The following is a 16,491-nucleotide window of genomic DNA, read 5'->3' as shown; positions in this document are numbered from 1 at the left end:
CAGTTCAGGTGTTTTCAGAACAACTTTAGTAAGGTTTACTTTGCACTTCTGAGGTCCTGTGACTACAAGTGTTTGAGAAATGGAGGCAAGTCATAACCCTTATATGTGTTTAGGGTGGTTGACCATGGCTGTGATACTCTGTGAAAGACGTTGCTGTACAATGTCATCCTTTTAGAACTTTTTACGGACAATATATAATTTTGTCATTTAGATGTTTTTATCTAAACACACACTGAATAAACTTCCAAATCCATCTAGGTGGCTAAAAATGCAGTGGTATGGTGTACTTTTCTACTCAAGCTTTTTTTATTTTTTTATTTTTTTTATTTATGAAATTCCACATTCACCAATATTCATCCAAGCTAATCCAGTCTACATCCAAATTTCTTAATTTTAATGTGAATATTTTAATATTCACATATTGATGAACACACCAGAGAGCAACTTGGGGTTCAGTATCTTGTCCAGGACTTTAAGGTCTTTGAGGAGAAAATGTTCACTTATTCCCTAATATATCCCACCCACTAACAGTGGCCGTGATGAAGAGATAGTCAGTGTTATTTGCTACATTTCTAAGTGGTCATAATATTATGCCTTATCAGTGTAAATATGGAACTATAAAATTTGAATACACTGTTGAATTGCAATATCTGACAAAAAAAATCACTCTGGTGCCAGGGCTGATTGACCATTGCATGTTTTGGGGGCTTAAATATCTATTTGTTTTAACCATTGAGTATGATTCATGCATAAATCACTTATTTATGATACAGTATTTGATTTTACTGCAATACCAATAGGTTTCTAATCTTGTAAACTATCTCAAATAACATCCATCAAGTGAACTATCACAATCATGTCATTTTATTTTCATATTAATGATCTAATAACTGATCAGGTTGTCATGCTGACAATGTGCACAGTCAAGTAACACTGATGAAATGGAAACTTTGTTGGTTTCTTCGGTAGTTGGTAATCAGGGTTGGAATTGTAACTCACAAAAAAGTCATGTGTTAGACTTATTGAGAACACAGGCTGTTTTACAATAATAATAATAATAATAATAATAATAATGGATACTTTATTGATCCCCATGGGGAAATTACTTGTTTTTCTCTGCATTTGACCCATTCACTCAGTGAAGCAGTGGGCAGCCCACTAAGCAGGCGCCCGGGGAGCAGTGTGTAGGGACGGTACCTTGCTCAGGGGTACCTCAGGGTAGCCGTTAAGTGGATTCGAACCGCCGACCTTCCGATCATGGGGCGACCACTTTACCTACTGAGCTATCCCTGCCCCCAAGAGGGATCTGGTCAAAAAAGCAGTCCTTTATCTTTACATTTGTAAAAGTAACAAGTAATCTAAGGCTGTTTTATTTATGTATTTATTCATTTTACATTACACTCCTCCTTGAATCGCTACCTTATTGTGGTGGAGGGGTTTGTGTGTCCCAGGGATCCCAGGGGCTATGTTGTCTGGGGGCTTTTGCCCCCTGGTAGGGTCTCCCATGGCAAATTGGTCCTGGGTGAGGGACCAGACAAAGAGCGATTCAGAAGACCCTTATGAAAAGGATATCGAGGGAACAGTTTACCGTGCCCGGGATAGGGTTACCGGGGCCCCGCCCTGGAGCCAGGCCCGGGGAGGGTGCCCGAGGGCGAGCGTCTGGTGGCCGGGCCTTAGTCCATGGGGCCCGGCCGGGCACAGCCCGAAGAGGAGACATGGGCCCATCCTCCCGCAGGCCCACCACCCGCAGGAGGCGCCATAGGGGTTGGGTGCATTGTGTGTCGGGTGGCGGCCAGGAGCGGAGGCCCTGGCGGACTGACCCCCGGCTGCCAAGACTGGCAATAGGGACATGGAATGTCACCTCTCTGGTGGGGAAGGAGCCTGAGTTAGTGCGTGAGGTTGAGAGGTACCGGCTAGATATAGTCGGGCTCACCTCTACGCATGGCTTGGGCTCTGGAACCAGTCTCCTGGAGAGGGGCTGGACTCTGTCTCAGTCTGGAGTTGCCCCTGGTGAGAGGCGGCGGGCTGGGGTGGGTATTCTAATATCCCCTCGGCTTGCTGCCGTTTCGTTGGGGTTTTTCCCGGTGGACGAGAGGGTTTGTTCCCTGCGCCTTAGGGTCGGGGAACGGGTCCTGACTGTCATCTGCGCTTATGCGCCGAGTGGCAGTTCAGAGTACCCAGCCTTCTTAGAGTCCCTGGGGGGGGGGTGCTGGAAGGTGCTCCACCTGGAGACTCTGTTGTCCTGCTGGGAGACTTCAATGCTCACGTGGGTAACGACAGCGAGACCTGGAGGGGCGTGATTGGGAGGAACGGCCTCCCTGATCTGAACCCGAGCGGTGTTTTGTTATTGGACTTCTGTGCTAGTCACAGTTTGGCCATAACGAACACCCTGTTCGAACATAAGAGTGTCCATAAGTGCACGTGGCACCAGGACGCTCTAGGCCGTAGGTCGATGATCGATTTTGTAATCGTATCACTAGACCTGCAACCATATGTTCTGGACACTCGGGTAAAGAGAGGGGCTGAGCTGTCAACTGATCACCACCTGGTGGTGAGTTGGATCAGGTGGCGGGGGAGGACGCTGGACAGACCTGGTGCACCTAAACGCGTAGTGAGGGTGTGCTGGGAACGTCTAGCAGAGGCCCCGGTCCGCGAGATCTTCAACGCACACCTCCGGCAGAGCTTCAACAGCATTCCGAGGGAGACTGGGGACATTGAGTCCGAATGGACCATGTTCAGCGTCTCCATTGCCGAAGCTTGGAGCATTGAGCTGCGGTCGCAAGGTGGTTGGTGCCTGCCGTGGTGGTAATCCCCGAACCAAATGGTGGACACCAGAGGTGAAGGGAGCCACCAGGCTGAAGAAGGAGTCCTATCGGGCTTGGTTAGCCTGTGGGACTCCGGAGGCAGCCGACAGGTATCAACAGGCCAAGCGGAATGCGGCTCGGGCAGTGGCTGAAGCAAAAACTCGGGTGTGGGAGGAGTTCGGAGAGGCCATGGAAAAAGACTTTCGGACTGCCTCGAAGAGATTCTGGAAAACCGTCAGGCGTCTCAGGAGGGGAAAGCGGTGCTCTACCTGCACTGTGTATAGTGCTGGCGGAGCGCTGCTGACGTCGACTGAGAAAATTGTCAGGCGGTGGAAGGAATACTTTGAGGACCTCCTTAATCCCACTGACACGTCTTCCGAGGAGGAAGCAGAGTCTAGGGATGAGGGGAATGACCCGCCAATTTCCGGGGGCGAGGTCACTGAGGCAGTTAAACAACTCCTTGGTGGCAGAGCCCCTGGTGTTGATGAGGTCCGCCCCGAGTTCCTGAAGGCTCTGGACGTTGTAGGGCTTTCTTGGTTGACACGCCTCTGCAATGTTGCGTGGAGATCAGGGGCAGTACCTATGGACTGGCAGACCGGGGTGGTGGTCCCATCTTTAAGAAGGGGGACCGGAGGGTGTGTTCCAACTACAGGGGGATCACACTCCTCAGCCTCCCTGGGAAAGTCTATGCCAGGGTGCTGGAAAGGAGAGTTCGTCCGCTAGTCGAACCTCGGATACAGGAGGAACAATGCGGTTTTCGTCCTGGTTGTGGAACACTGGACCAGCTCTTTATCCTCTCGAGGATACTTGAGGGTGCATGGGAGTTTGCCCAACCAGTCTACATGTGTTTTGTGGACTTGGAGAAGGCATTCGACCGTGTCCCTCGGGGTGTCCTGTGGGAGGTGTTGCGGGAGTATGGGGTGTCTGGCCCATTGCTACGGGCCATTCGATCCCTATACGACCGTTGCAAGAGCTTGGTTCGCATTGCCGGCAATAAGTCGGACTCGTTCCCGGTGGGTGATGTGCTCCGCCAGGGCTGCCCTTTGTCTCCGGTTCTGTTCATAATTTTTATGGACAGGATTTCTAGGCGCAGCCAAGTGGCGGAGGGCTTTCGCTTTGGTGGCCTCAGAATCTCATCTCTGCTTTTTGCAGATGATGTGGTTCTGTTGGCTTCATCGGGTGAGGGCCTCCAGCTCGCACTGGAACAGTTCGCAGCCGAGTGTGAAGCAGCGGGAATGAGGATCAGCACCTCCAAATCTGAGGCCATGGTTCTCAGCTGGAAAAGGGTGGAGTGCCCACTCTGGGTCGGGGATGAGTTCCTGCCCCAAGTGGAGGAGTTCAAGTATCTCGGGGTCTTGTTCGTGAGTGATGGGAGAAGGGAGCCGGAGATCGACAGACGGATTGGGGCTGCAGCTGCAGTAATGCAGACGCTGCACTGGTCCATCGTGGTGAAGAGGGAGCTGAGTGTAAAAGCGAAGCTCTCAATTTACCGGTCGATCTACGTCCCTACCCTCACCTATGGCCACGAGCTGTGGGTAGTGACCGAAAGAGCAAGATCGCGGATACAAGCGGCAGAAATGAGCTTCCTCCGAAGGGTGGCTGGCCTCTCCCTTAGTGATAGGGTGAGAAGTTCGGCCATCCGGGAGGGGCTCGGAGTAGAGCAGCTGCTGCTCCACATCGAAAGGAGCCAGCTGAGGTGGTTCGGGCATCTGACAAGAATGCCCCCTGGGCGCCTCCTGGGTGAGGTGTTCCAGGCATGCCCCACCGGGAGGAGGCCCCGGGGCAGACCCAGGACACGCTGGAGAGATTATATCTCTCGGCTGGCCTGGGAACGCCTTGGTATTCCCCCGGATAAGCTGGAGGAGGTGGCTGGGGAGAGAGAGGTCTGGGCCTCTTTGCTTAGGCTGCTGCCCCCGCGACCCGGCCTCGGATAAAGCGGATGAAGATGGATGGATGGATGGACATTACATTCCTGGAGAAATATTAGATTACTTGTTACTTCTGTATTACTCAATAACATGTGCCCAGATGCGCTGCCACACATTTATCATTTAAATCCATCCAAATCTAAATCCTTATTCTAATAAGCACAAGTGTGAACATAAAACTGAAAGAAAGCTTAAAACCATCTCAAAGAGAACTTTACAGTGATTGCCAAAGAGATTCTGTAGAAACGGGTATGGATAGAAGTTGAAAAAGACAATTTAGACTGCTATCTCTGCTTTTCTTAACCGTAAAGGTCAGGCTCTGGCTGCTTAACTGGGGTCAGCATGGAGTCAACTTTGTATTGCCATGCTGCCATTGCAGGTACTGTGGCTTAGCAGTAGTTGTCACGATCCTGGGTCTTATGACCCAGTGTTTTGAGTTTTAGTTCATTTTGATGTTTATAGTATGTTTAAGCTCATTAGGTCTCCTAGGTTCATTTGCTTATTAGTTCCCCCTTGTGTTTCCAACCCATGTTAAGTCTCCCCTGCTCTTCATGTGTTTCATGTCTGTGTCTTACGTTGTCAAGTTCTGGTTGTCATGTCTGCGTCTCATTATGTTTCCTATTTTATTTTGAAGAGATCTTGTGTTTTTATATTATGGTTTATGTTTTGAGTCCTTTGTTGTACTGTTTCTTGTTTCCCTAGGTCTGTTATGGTTATCATAGGTTTAGTTCTTTGGCTTTGTCATATGGCTTCCCTGTGTTCCATGTTATGTCCACTGTGACGTTTTTGTACCATGTTTCAGGTTCCTATGTTCTGTCTCCCCAGTTGCTGTTAAGTTTGCATGTTTAGAATTCAGTCAGTGTTTCCTGTTTTACTTTGAAGGTCCATGTCTCATGTGAGTGTTTCTAGTTTTGCTTCCCTTGTCTCGTCACTCCCGGGGGTGAGTTATAATGACTGCCTTTCACACATCCCACCTGAAGCCATAACTGAAAAGGACAATAAACTCACCCCAGACACTGTTGGAGTCTCCCTTTTGGATGATGACATAGACTGGGAAAAGTTTTTTCATTTTGCTCCCTTTGAACAGGGAGAAATCAAAGACAATAAGCACTCGCCAAAGGCTGCAAATGCTTTTAAAGGAAAAACTGTGAGCAATGTCACCAGGTCTAAAACACTCAGTTCAGGGTCTGTCAGTTCAGGTTTTGTCAAGTCTGGCTCAGTCATCCCTAAGTCAGCTCACTCTAAGACTATTAACCCGAGGACGTCAAAACCTGCTAAAACAAAGACTGTAAAACAGGGTGGGAAAAATGCTAAATTCATTTTGGCTAGGTCTGTTTTTGTCGACCCAGTACATATTAACCCTAAGCCTGCCAATTCTAAGACTGTTTTTTGCCTGCTTGTGTTCCTGCTCCCGAGGCAGCTCGGGCCCAGCGTACCCCTGCACCCGTACCAGTTCCTCGGGTGAGGGAGGCTGAGGTCCAGTTGGTCCCTGCTCTGGTTTCCAGGCCGGCTGAGGCTCTGTCAGTTTCTGCACCCGTACCAGCTCCTCGGGTGAGAAGGGCAATTGCCCAGCCGTTGCCGGTGCCTGTCCCGGCTTCCAGGGTGAGGGGGGCTGTGAACCAGTCCACCCCTGCACCCATGCCGGTCCCCAGGGTGAGGTCAGCCAGGATACAGCCCGTCTCTGCACCTGTACCTACTCCTCGGGTGGGAGCGGCTAGTGTCCGGCAGGTGCCTGCACCCATTCTTGTTTCTGCTGAAGGCTCAGGCAACCCCGCCCAGCAGTCCTCCCTGTGTTCCAGAGGCTCAGGAGAGTTCAGTCCACAACCATCACCACCATCACTACTGCATGCTTTTCAGTCTATAGCTCAGTCATTAGCTCTGTTAGCAGCCCAGTCCATAGTTCATTTTCCTGTGTTTCCGTTAGCTCAGCCCTTAGCCCACTGTGCAGCTCAGCCAGCTCCCCAGTGTTTAGCTCAGTCATTTGTTCCATCACCTGCTCAGCCTTCTGTTCAGCCAGTAGTCTCTGCACCTACTGGTCCTGCCACTGCGTCAGCTGGAGGGCCTGAGGAGCCCCTCCAGCCTCATGCCACGTCAGCTGGGGGTTCAGGAGAACCGCACCAGCCTCATGCCACATCAGCTGGAGGGCCCGAGGAGCCCATCCAGCCTCATGCCACGTCAGCTGGGGGTTCAGGAGAACCGCACCAGCCTCATGCCTCGTCAGCTGGAGGGCCCGAGGAGCCCGTCCAGCCTCATGCTTCGTCAGCTGGAGGGCCCGAGGAGCCCGTCTGGCAACCTTCCCCGTCAGCTGGAGGGTCCGATGGGCCCGTCCAGCCTCCTGTCTCCGCTGGAGGGTCCGAGGGGCCCGTTCAGCCTCTCTCCGCGTCAGCTGGAGGGTCCGAGGGGCCCGTTCAGCCTCCTGTCTCCGCTGGAGGGTCCGAGGGGCCCGTTCAGCCTCTCTCCGCGTCAGCTGGAGGGTCCGAGGGGCCCGTTCAGCCTCCTGTCTCCGCTGGAGGGTCCGAGGGGCCCGTTCAGCCTCCCGTCTCCGCTGGAGGGTCCGAGGGGCCCGTTCAGCCTCAAGCCACGTCAGCTGGAGGGCCCGGGGAGCCCGTCCAGCCACCATCTACTTCTGCGTCGTCTGGTCCAGCCGCGGCCTCTGCTTCTGCCACGCGTGGTCCGGCCTCCGAGCCTTTGTCCTCCACGCCTGGTCCAGCGATTGTTACACCCCCGTCCAAAGTACATCCAGCACCTCGGCATCGTCGGCCAGTTTCTGGGCCTCTAGCCGGACGTCATCGCCGTCGTGGTCGGCCCCCAGACCGCCTTCGCCTGAGTCGCCGCCGTTGCCTTCCACACGGTCGGCCCCCTGACCTGTCTCTACGTCATCGCCGCCGCCGCCGTCTTCCACGCGGCCGGCCTCCGGACCCGCTCTGTAGCCGCCGCCGTCTTCCACGCGGCCGGCCTCCGGATCTGTTCTGCCGCCACTGCCACTTTTTCACGTGGCCGGCCCCGGAACAGCTGAATTGTGAACTTTTGTGCTGTCGCCCCCCGGGTTGACCTTCTGACCTCTTTGGACATTTGCCTCCCTGTTTTGAACTGTTTTTGTGTCTTTGGACTCAGTTTTGGTTCATGCTCCTCATCTTTTGTTTGGTTTCGTTCCCTCTGTCCGGGTCCCCCGCCTCCCGCCCTGGGTGGGTTGTTCTCTGTTTGTCTTGTGTTTTGGTTCTCGGGTTTGGGCTGTCGGGAGCCAGCCCTTGGGGGGGGGGGGTGATGTCATGATCCTGGGCCATGTTGGCCCAGCAGTCTTAGTATTCATGTCTTTTCGTGTATTGTTCCTTATTTGATTTCCCCTTGTGACTTTTATCCCCTGTGTGCCCCTCTATGTATCTGTGAGCCCTCGTCTCCCCTCCTTGTGTTTCATTCCATGTTTCCCCAGCCCACTATGCCCGTGCTCTCTCTCTCCTCCTGTCTGCACCTCTGTGTACTTCCTGTTTTACTTTGACAGTCTCCCTTCAGTGTTGTTTACTCCTGCCATGTCTTGTTATGTTTATCTGTGTCAGCTGTGCTCCCATGTGTGGCCACTTCCCCTGATCATCCCTCTTGTGTATTTAGTCTCTGTGTTTCATGTAGTCTGAGTCGCGTCGTCTGTGTTCCCACCCTCCGTGTTTCCATGCCCAGTCTTTTGTATCCCCAGCCATAGCATAGATTGTTCCCAGTTTAGGTTTGTTTAGTTACTGCTCTTGTGCTGCCCTCATTCTTGTTTCTTTCGTGATCATCAGTCACAATAAAAGGCTCGCTTTTGTTTAAGTGCACTCCCGTGTCCTCACTTGTGTTCGCACCTGGGTCCTCAACACACTCTCCACACGGTCTGCCACTGCGACCGTGACAGTAGTGGATAGTTGTGTCTATCCAGTGTCCAACCCAGTATCACGGCAAAGCAAGTATGTATATGCTGATCCACCGTGTCCATTTCCCGCTTTGCCTATCCAAAACGTGAAATGGGCACGCATGCAGAAATAGCATTACCAGCAAGGGGAAATAATATAACCACGAAGTCGGTAGTGAGCAAAAAATGTATGAAGTGCATTCCAGGATCCGTAATTGTCAGAAACGATTAAGCTAGGCGGCTGATTTGTATGTACATGCAAATGTGTTAATAATGTCTATTTAAACCCCCCCATTATTTTCATGTTGGCTTGAAATAAAATATCTCACTCTGCTGTTACTGCAGTTTACTGCAACTTACTGCAAGTGTGTCCTTTTCACACTTTGGATAGGCAAAGCGTGAAATAGACATAATCAAATGGCGTATCTATTACATGTTTTGCTGTTTTCTTAGAATGAATATGTCATGAACCGCTGTGTGGCAGGCAAGCAGGAGTGGTGGACCCAAAATGCAGAACTCAGACACGGAAGTGAAACTTAAGGCGCAGCTTTATTGCTGGGAAAAACCTCGTACAAACTAAACTCACCAAAAGAAAACCAAAAGTCAGAACAGAGGAACCAAGGACTGAAACACTGGAAAGAAACACTAAACTGGAGCAGGAGACCAAACACTAGGAACATAGAAGCAGAACACACAGCTAGATGAGGGTACGACGCGACACTGACACAGAGAAACACAGGGCTTAAATACACAGATGGCAGTAATCAAGGGATGAGAGACAGGAGGGGAACACACCTGGGAGAAATCACAGCTGACGAGACAGGGGAAACGTAAACTGAGCACACTCACATACGACACAGACCTTCACAATAAAACAGGAAACTCAGACACATGGAACCAGACAAGACATTGAACTAAACAGACAGATTCACAAACAGATGGGGTGACACCATAGACAGAGACACAGACTCAAAGGCAGACCAAATATAACACACAGAACTCAAACAATAATAATCATCATCATCATAAACTAGAAAATGATAACTAAAAGCGCTGGGTCACCGACCCAGGACCATGACAGAATAAATTATATTTAATGTCACTATTCATAGTACGGTGAAACTAGCAATTAGTGGCCTTCAGTTACAACGTCAGTATCTACATGAAGATTCATGGGGCTCTACTGCAAGCACTACTGGATGGATGCACTGTTTTCAATATCCTTGGTCATGCTGTTGTTAAGCAGTCTCACTTACTAATTTCTTTTATGTGGGAGTATTTATACCACTGGGATTTTAAAATGCATTTGTATGTATGGTTTCCTGCTTGAGAAAAGCACTTAAAACCTTTTCCCCCATGTGCTTCAGTGCCTCTAACTGACCCTTGCTAATTTGCATAAAGGCCCTTAAGGTCTGACCTGAGTTTGAACCCAGCAGGAAATCACAAATCCAATCTCAGAATGCCTCTCAGATGCCCCATCACCCTCCCCCTTTATTACAGATACAAACTCAGCGTGAGTGAAGCCATAAAACAAATGAGCTAGTGCTCCCAGATAGCATCTTCTTCAGTACACACGTTCAGATGTAGCTACACAAATCAAAAAGTGTCAACAGTTTGTGCAGAATGCAGCACTTTTGATATTCAGTTTGATATTTGTAAGCCAGCTCGAGTGAAGCTTCACCTTTATATCCTACTACCTATAGGAGAGCCTTCTCTGCAGCTGAAGTGCATAGATCTAGGGGCTGTCACCTGTAATGAATCACTACCTCTCACCATCATGTCTGCCCAGCTTGATAAGGCCCTCCACTTTCAGCGTATCTGTCCCATCACCGCAAACATGGGGGGAGGGGGGGAGGGGGGGGTGCTGCTTCCTATCATCTGCCAGGATTATTTCAGGTGCTGCCATGTCAAACGCCTTCCTCCGCAAATTATCATTTTTATTAGAACATAGGGAGAAAAGTGGGTTGTTTACAGGACAACCCTAACCCCTCTCCACCACTGCCACCCAATGTCTTTACTGCATGGGAAGAGAAATGACCCCAACCTTGCACAGGTAAGCAGCAGTACAAAGAAACAGAGCCACAAAGTCAACTGCTGCTCTATTTTTCCTAGAGACACTTTAAGAAATATCAGTTGTCAGACAGTGATTTGATTTGGAGAAATTTAATATATGGTCAAATCTTCATTACACCGCAAAATGTACAATATTAGGCTTTCAGCAAAAAAAGAAGAAAAAAAAATCTTGAGTTACCACATTATGAGATCCCATTGAATAGATAAATATTCTAAGCCGAAGTTTTTGAACGACATTATTGTGTGTGAGCGCTGAACAGTCTAACATGTTGTTAGGACACTGAGCAGCTCTTGTAATTTAATGCATTTAAGACTAGAAGTACCTAACATATGCCCATCTAGCTGAGCAGAGCGTAAGTGAGTAAAAACAAATAACTAGACATAAGAAATATCAAAGAAATCTGTTTTTGTTTTTTGTGTCTAAACAAAAACAAAATCTATTTTGTATTCAAATTTTTCTCATTTTCTTCCATGTGTTATAGAAAAAAAAGTAAAGCAATAATTGGATGTTAGATTATGGGATTATTTAAAGTCTGTAGTTTAAGTACAGACTGTAAGTTAAGTCAGTTTTAGTGATGGAGTTTTTGTTATCTATGAACTCTAGCTTAAAAGCTGTGTGTGTTGTGAGGATGCATGAATAAATTGCTGAAACTGTCTTCTTATATTCCAAAATGTAAAATGGATTTTGTTTACTCAGCGGTTTCAGTAACAAACACTTGACTCCAGATGGTTGTGATCATTTATAGCTCTCCCTCTTTCTCTCTCTCTATCTACCACTGTCTTTCCCCCTGTCTCCCCTCCTCCAGGCAGCATTGTGTATCTGGGGATGATGTTTGGAGCCTTTTTCTGGGGTGGCCTCTCAGACAAAGTGGGCCGCAGACAGTGCCTGCTTATATCCATGTCAGTCAACGGCTTCTTTGCCTTCCTTTCCTCCTTTGTCCAGGGCTACAGTATGTTCCTCTTCTGCCGCATGGTGTCTGGCTTCGGGTAAGTTTGTTTAACTTTCCTCTTCTCACGCTCCTGCAGACCCTCTGATCTATCTTCCCACCACTTCCTCTGCTGTCTCTCCTCCTCCAAATTCAAAACACATGACAAGAGGTTATACTAACTGCCAGGCATCCGCTCTTCCTCATACCCAGGGGTATAGAAGAAATAAAGCAAAAGAGAAAGGTCTGCAGAAATCAGCTAGTAGTGTAAATGAACATCTGGGTGTTTTAATGCTAGCATGGTCTGCTTGGCTGCACAGATCCTTGACAGCCCTCCCATCTCAGTGACATGATATCCTTTTTAGATTGTATAGTGTATGAACATTTAGATCAAGTTGTGATGGCTTAAGCTGGTGCTGCTTCATGACTAGACCAAAATGGATATTCAAATCAGAATGGGCCACAGTGCCTGAGGGCATTCATGATTGGTTTACCTGAGCTGCACTCAGCTCTTGTGCATTTAATTACAGTTCTGTAAGCAACCAGTAAACCTCACATCATCTGAAAAACAGCTTCTGCCTTAATGGCTTTAAAATTTCATTAGCAGCTTTAGCTTTTATGTCACCACTAGTTGTCAATCTGTATGCAGAAAGTAGTCTATGGTGTGGGATGGTATCTATGATTGTACATATACCTTTGGGAATAACAGCAAAGAGGCATTGCTTTGTAAGGGGTCACTGAGATCTTCTGTTTTGTTTTCCATCCTCATTCTGGCAGAAATACGATCTGGCATCCAGTGCTGTGTGTTTCACTGTTCCTTTCATTGAGTTTTTCCTACCTTATTAGCATTGCTATCAGAAGCTGTCTCAGCAAATAGGAAAAGACATTCACAGCACAGTGCCATAATAAAAAAAAAAATATAAGAATTCACACAGATTAAGTTTTAGTGCAATTTTACTTAATGTTCTAAACCAGTTTGTCATATCAGTCACTCCTCTGGCAAAACCTTAAACAGGTTTTGACATTTTTAGAATGAATATCATAGACAATTATTTTCATACATATATAACCTCTTACTGTAAGTTTCTCCCACGCAGACATGAAGGAAGCAGGACAAAAGGCACAACCCAATCTCATCAGATTCTCGGGTGTCACCACAATCTTGAATATTTACTGGATACTTTATACATGGTTGGTTTTTTTGTTTTTGAGAATTGAAAACAAGCCATATACATTTTCATTTGCTTTAAGCCTTTTTGCAGTTACGCAGTTTCTATGAATATGTAATGTTGATGATCTGAAAAGGTTTTGATTTTGTTTTATTTACTTTATCTTAAATGGAAAGGGGTGTACCCCACCTCTAATTAAGTGTTAGGACAGGCTCTATCACCTCATCTTAGACATATAAGCACTTTGAAAAATTTATGAATAAATGGATGGATTATCTAATATTGGCATCTTTCAGGTAATACAAAGCATATGGCAATGCAGATTCTTTACTTGTTCCTCATGAGTTAGCGCTTAGTTTCTACATGTAGTGAGAAATTAAAATGTCACAGATGGCTGCTCAAGTGAGAAATTTGGGATATAACAGCTACAGCTCAGATCAGACTTTAAAGGAGAAGTTCAACATTTTCAATACATGCTATCTTTGTTTTTCTCCAAAGCCATCTATCCATATTAAATTCAGCTAATTAATGTTGAAATGAATCAGAAACAAATGTATAATAATAAAAGAAATGCTGATTGCTCTTTATCTGCCTCTCATTTGCAACACTGTAGTCAACCATAAAACTGACAGTAAAACCAGTGCATCTCAAAAAGTTGTGCATAGATGAACATACCTTTCAGAAGTTTTTGTATTGTTAAAGCTTTTTTTATTGATCTGTAGAAATAACTAATACATTATCAGATACTGTATTTTCATGAACTATGAGCCATTATCATCAAAATTAAAACAAAAAGGCTTCGTGTTGAATGATTACATGAAAATGTAACTTTCTGAAATAAATTATGAAAAAAAAAACCTTTTTGATGATATTCTAATTTTAAGAGATACACTAGTAAGATTTGCCATTTGGTTTTTTTCCTCTTCAAATATGTACGACACTCTGAGGCTATGAAAAAAATGGGCACTGTCACTGCAGTCACAGATGGGCTCCTTCTGACTCTACTGACACCTCACTGAAAGGGTTCAGTTCAGTGCACCTATCCCTCACATCAACACAAGATACAACAACGTACTAATATGGAACAATGCAATTTGAGACATGTTCACTATGTTAAATTTAAAGGCCACACAACCTGTGATTCTGGAAAATGATATAATAAGCAAGTTTGATAGAAAGCAGCAAAGATGGCTCAAAGACTGTAATATCCTGTGTGCTACAGTGTGGTGATTTTTCATTTTCTTTGGTCAAGAAGATGACAGTATAGTTTGTGCAAATAAATACTAAGCTGCAGTGGATAGTGCCGTTGCCTCCTGATGATCTGGTAAGACTCAGAAAATAAGCCAGAATAGTGTAGAATCTGCTTTGTGACATGAATGAACAAAAAATGTGCGAAGACATGTTCTAAAAAAAAGTTTCAGACGTTTGTACAATTCACAGTGACAAATGAAGAAATGTTTTCTGTAACAATAAATCAGTTTCATATTGTGATAAATGTTCATTGTTGCAAGCGCTGATGAGGCAAATGAGGATTGCCTTTTTGAGCATGCATAGCTAATTACAACAAGCTGTATTTACAGGATCGGTGGAGCAGTACCGATAGTATTCTCATACTTTGCGGAGGTGTTGGCTCGCGAGAAGAGAGGAGAGCATCTGAGCTGGCTGTGCATGTTCTGGATGATTGGAGGAATTTATGCCTCAGCCATGGCCTGGGCTATCATCCCACACTATGGTGAGTGACATGATGTACCACTTCTAAAAAAGGTTACATTAACATGACAGCAAAGCAGCACTAAAGGGAAATCATTAAAATGATCGAAGAAATTTGTCATAAAAATGTTAAAGTGTATTATTACATTTTCCCACCTCATAATATTGCTCCTTTATTTTATATTTTTGCTTTTTTTTTTATATTATCAAGTTAGTAGAGTTTACAATGAACAGATAACCCAACCAGATTTAGGAAGTCATTCCAATTCAATGCAATTCAATTCAGTTATCTCAAGGTCTTTTATATTGTAAGGTACACTGAAAAAAATATGTTGTTGGATTTACTTAATTCAATGGTGGACATTTGTTGCACACAGATGTTTTGCTTTGGCAGCAACTTAAACAATTGAGTTAAATTAACACAATTTATTCATGTTCAATAAACCTGTGCAATTTGTGTTGATAAAATGTGACTTAAACATGTTTTGATGAAGTAATTTGAGCTCTTGAAATATTTTAATCCTTCACAATTTTCTCACTTTATCCCAACACCATTCAATAACTTTTACCCAATACTACTTGGTCACTTAAATGCTACATGTTATCTTCAAATTACATTTTGCTATTATATTCTAGCATCAAATATACAATTTTCAAATGGAGGCCTTATAACAGATTGTATTGTTCTCTTCCAAGATGGTTGCTGGCATCCACCAGTAACCTTTCAAAACAAAATGTCTAATTTCACTGCATTGACAGTAGGTAAAGAATTAAACTGACATTACTCCTCCACTGAATCTACATAAATCAACAGTTAAATAATGTCAGTTCTTCCGTGTTCTCTGGAATCAATCACAGCAAAGAAATTAGACTGTTTCTTTTGAAAAATGTTGGGAAAGAACAAATCAAAACATTCTATTTAAGGCCTCTGACGTCAAGATTCAGTTAAACAACAATTATAACTAAACAATTTGAGGTAATGTTAGTTTCCATTAACATTAAATTAGGTTACTGAATTGGCAAACACCTTCCTATTAACATTACCCATTTTACCCCAATAACTAAAGAAATTAGCACTTGCAGGTCAAAACCTTTATTCAAGAGATGCAAAAATAACATTGATACAGTGACTGTCAAAAATTACAGCACTGATCATACTGTGACATCTTGGTTCAAAACAGCACACTTAGAAATATTCAACGTTCTTTACTTCAACTGAATGAAACTGAAAATAACATTTCACACGACCCATATGGGATATTTAGACTGCATAACTGTTCATGCTACATCTCTTCACTAGTAAAAGAAAGAAAAAATACAAAGAGAAATTTAAAAATGCTGCCAAAATGCTGTACAGAGCAAAAGGAAAAACAAACAACAACAACAAAAACGGCTCGTCCTCATGGCAGTTGCAGAGTATATAAAAATGAACCCTGCGATCTGTTCCTGGAATTGAGCTTCAAAAATGCAGCAGAACAAGTGTGAGATTTAAATGTCCTCTCACCTAGAGCTGATCAGCTTGCATGCATAACAGTGAGCTTCGTTGCAGGAGCAGTTTTGTCTTAGTTGTGAGTTTTTCTTGAGAGCTGAGTTGCATCCAACTCCATTACCACCCTTTGAATCACCTCAAAAGTGTAGCAGAGTTGTGATGGGTAACTCATATTGAAGGAATAAAAAAGGTCCAAACAGCATGGCTACTGCAAAGGTCACGTTATCCAGATCTTGAAGAACTACTATACCCTCGATGATGATGCCAACATCAGAAAAGTCATTGCCTGGTGCATCCTCTGGAGACAGATGTTCATTGTGGTTTTCTCAATCTGTGCAGTGGCCTCAGTCAAGTCCTGGTTAAACACAAAACATTTCTTTAAGATTCCTTTTTAAACTCATCTCTTTTGAATCTACCAGTTCTAATGTTAGAGTAATTTAAACCAATGCAAGCAACATAGTAAATAGCTATAGCCAAAGAGTTGCCTGCCATGCTGCCATTCATGGTCTAAC

The 16,491-nt window shown here is 45.5% G+C and overlaps 1 protein-coding gene across 1 annotated transcript in view; it reads left to right on the top strand.

The window, feature by feature from the left end:
• LOC146629324 (synaptic vesicle glycoprotein 2C-like) overlaps positions 1-16,491 on the top strand; it is a 65,054-nt gene that overhangs the window by 16,888 nt on the left and 31,675 nt on the right. The window contains exons 2-3 of the mRNA XM_085360006.1: positions 11,492-11,672; positions 14,361-14,512. Coding sequence (XP_085216132.1) covers positions 11,492-11,672; positions 14,361-14,512 — 333 coding nt within the window. The remainder of the gene's footprint in view (positions 1-11,491; positions 11,673-14,360; positions 14,513-16,491) is intronic.

The sequence above is a fragment of the Diplotaxodon limnothrissa genome, linkage group LG7, assembly GCF_057381915.1.
Source record: "Diplotaxodon limnothrissa isolate DT_005_m linkage group LG7, D_limnothrissa_male_GT1.1, whole genome shotgun sequence".
In the NCBI taxonomy this organism is placed as follows: domain Eukaryota; kingdom Metazoa; phylum Chordata; class Actinopteri; order Cichliformes; family Cichlidae; genus Diplotaxodon; species Diplotaxodon limnothrissa.
This window is presented reverse-complemented; position numbering and strand designations above follow the sequence as displayed.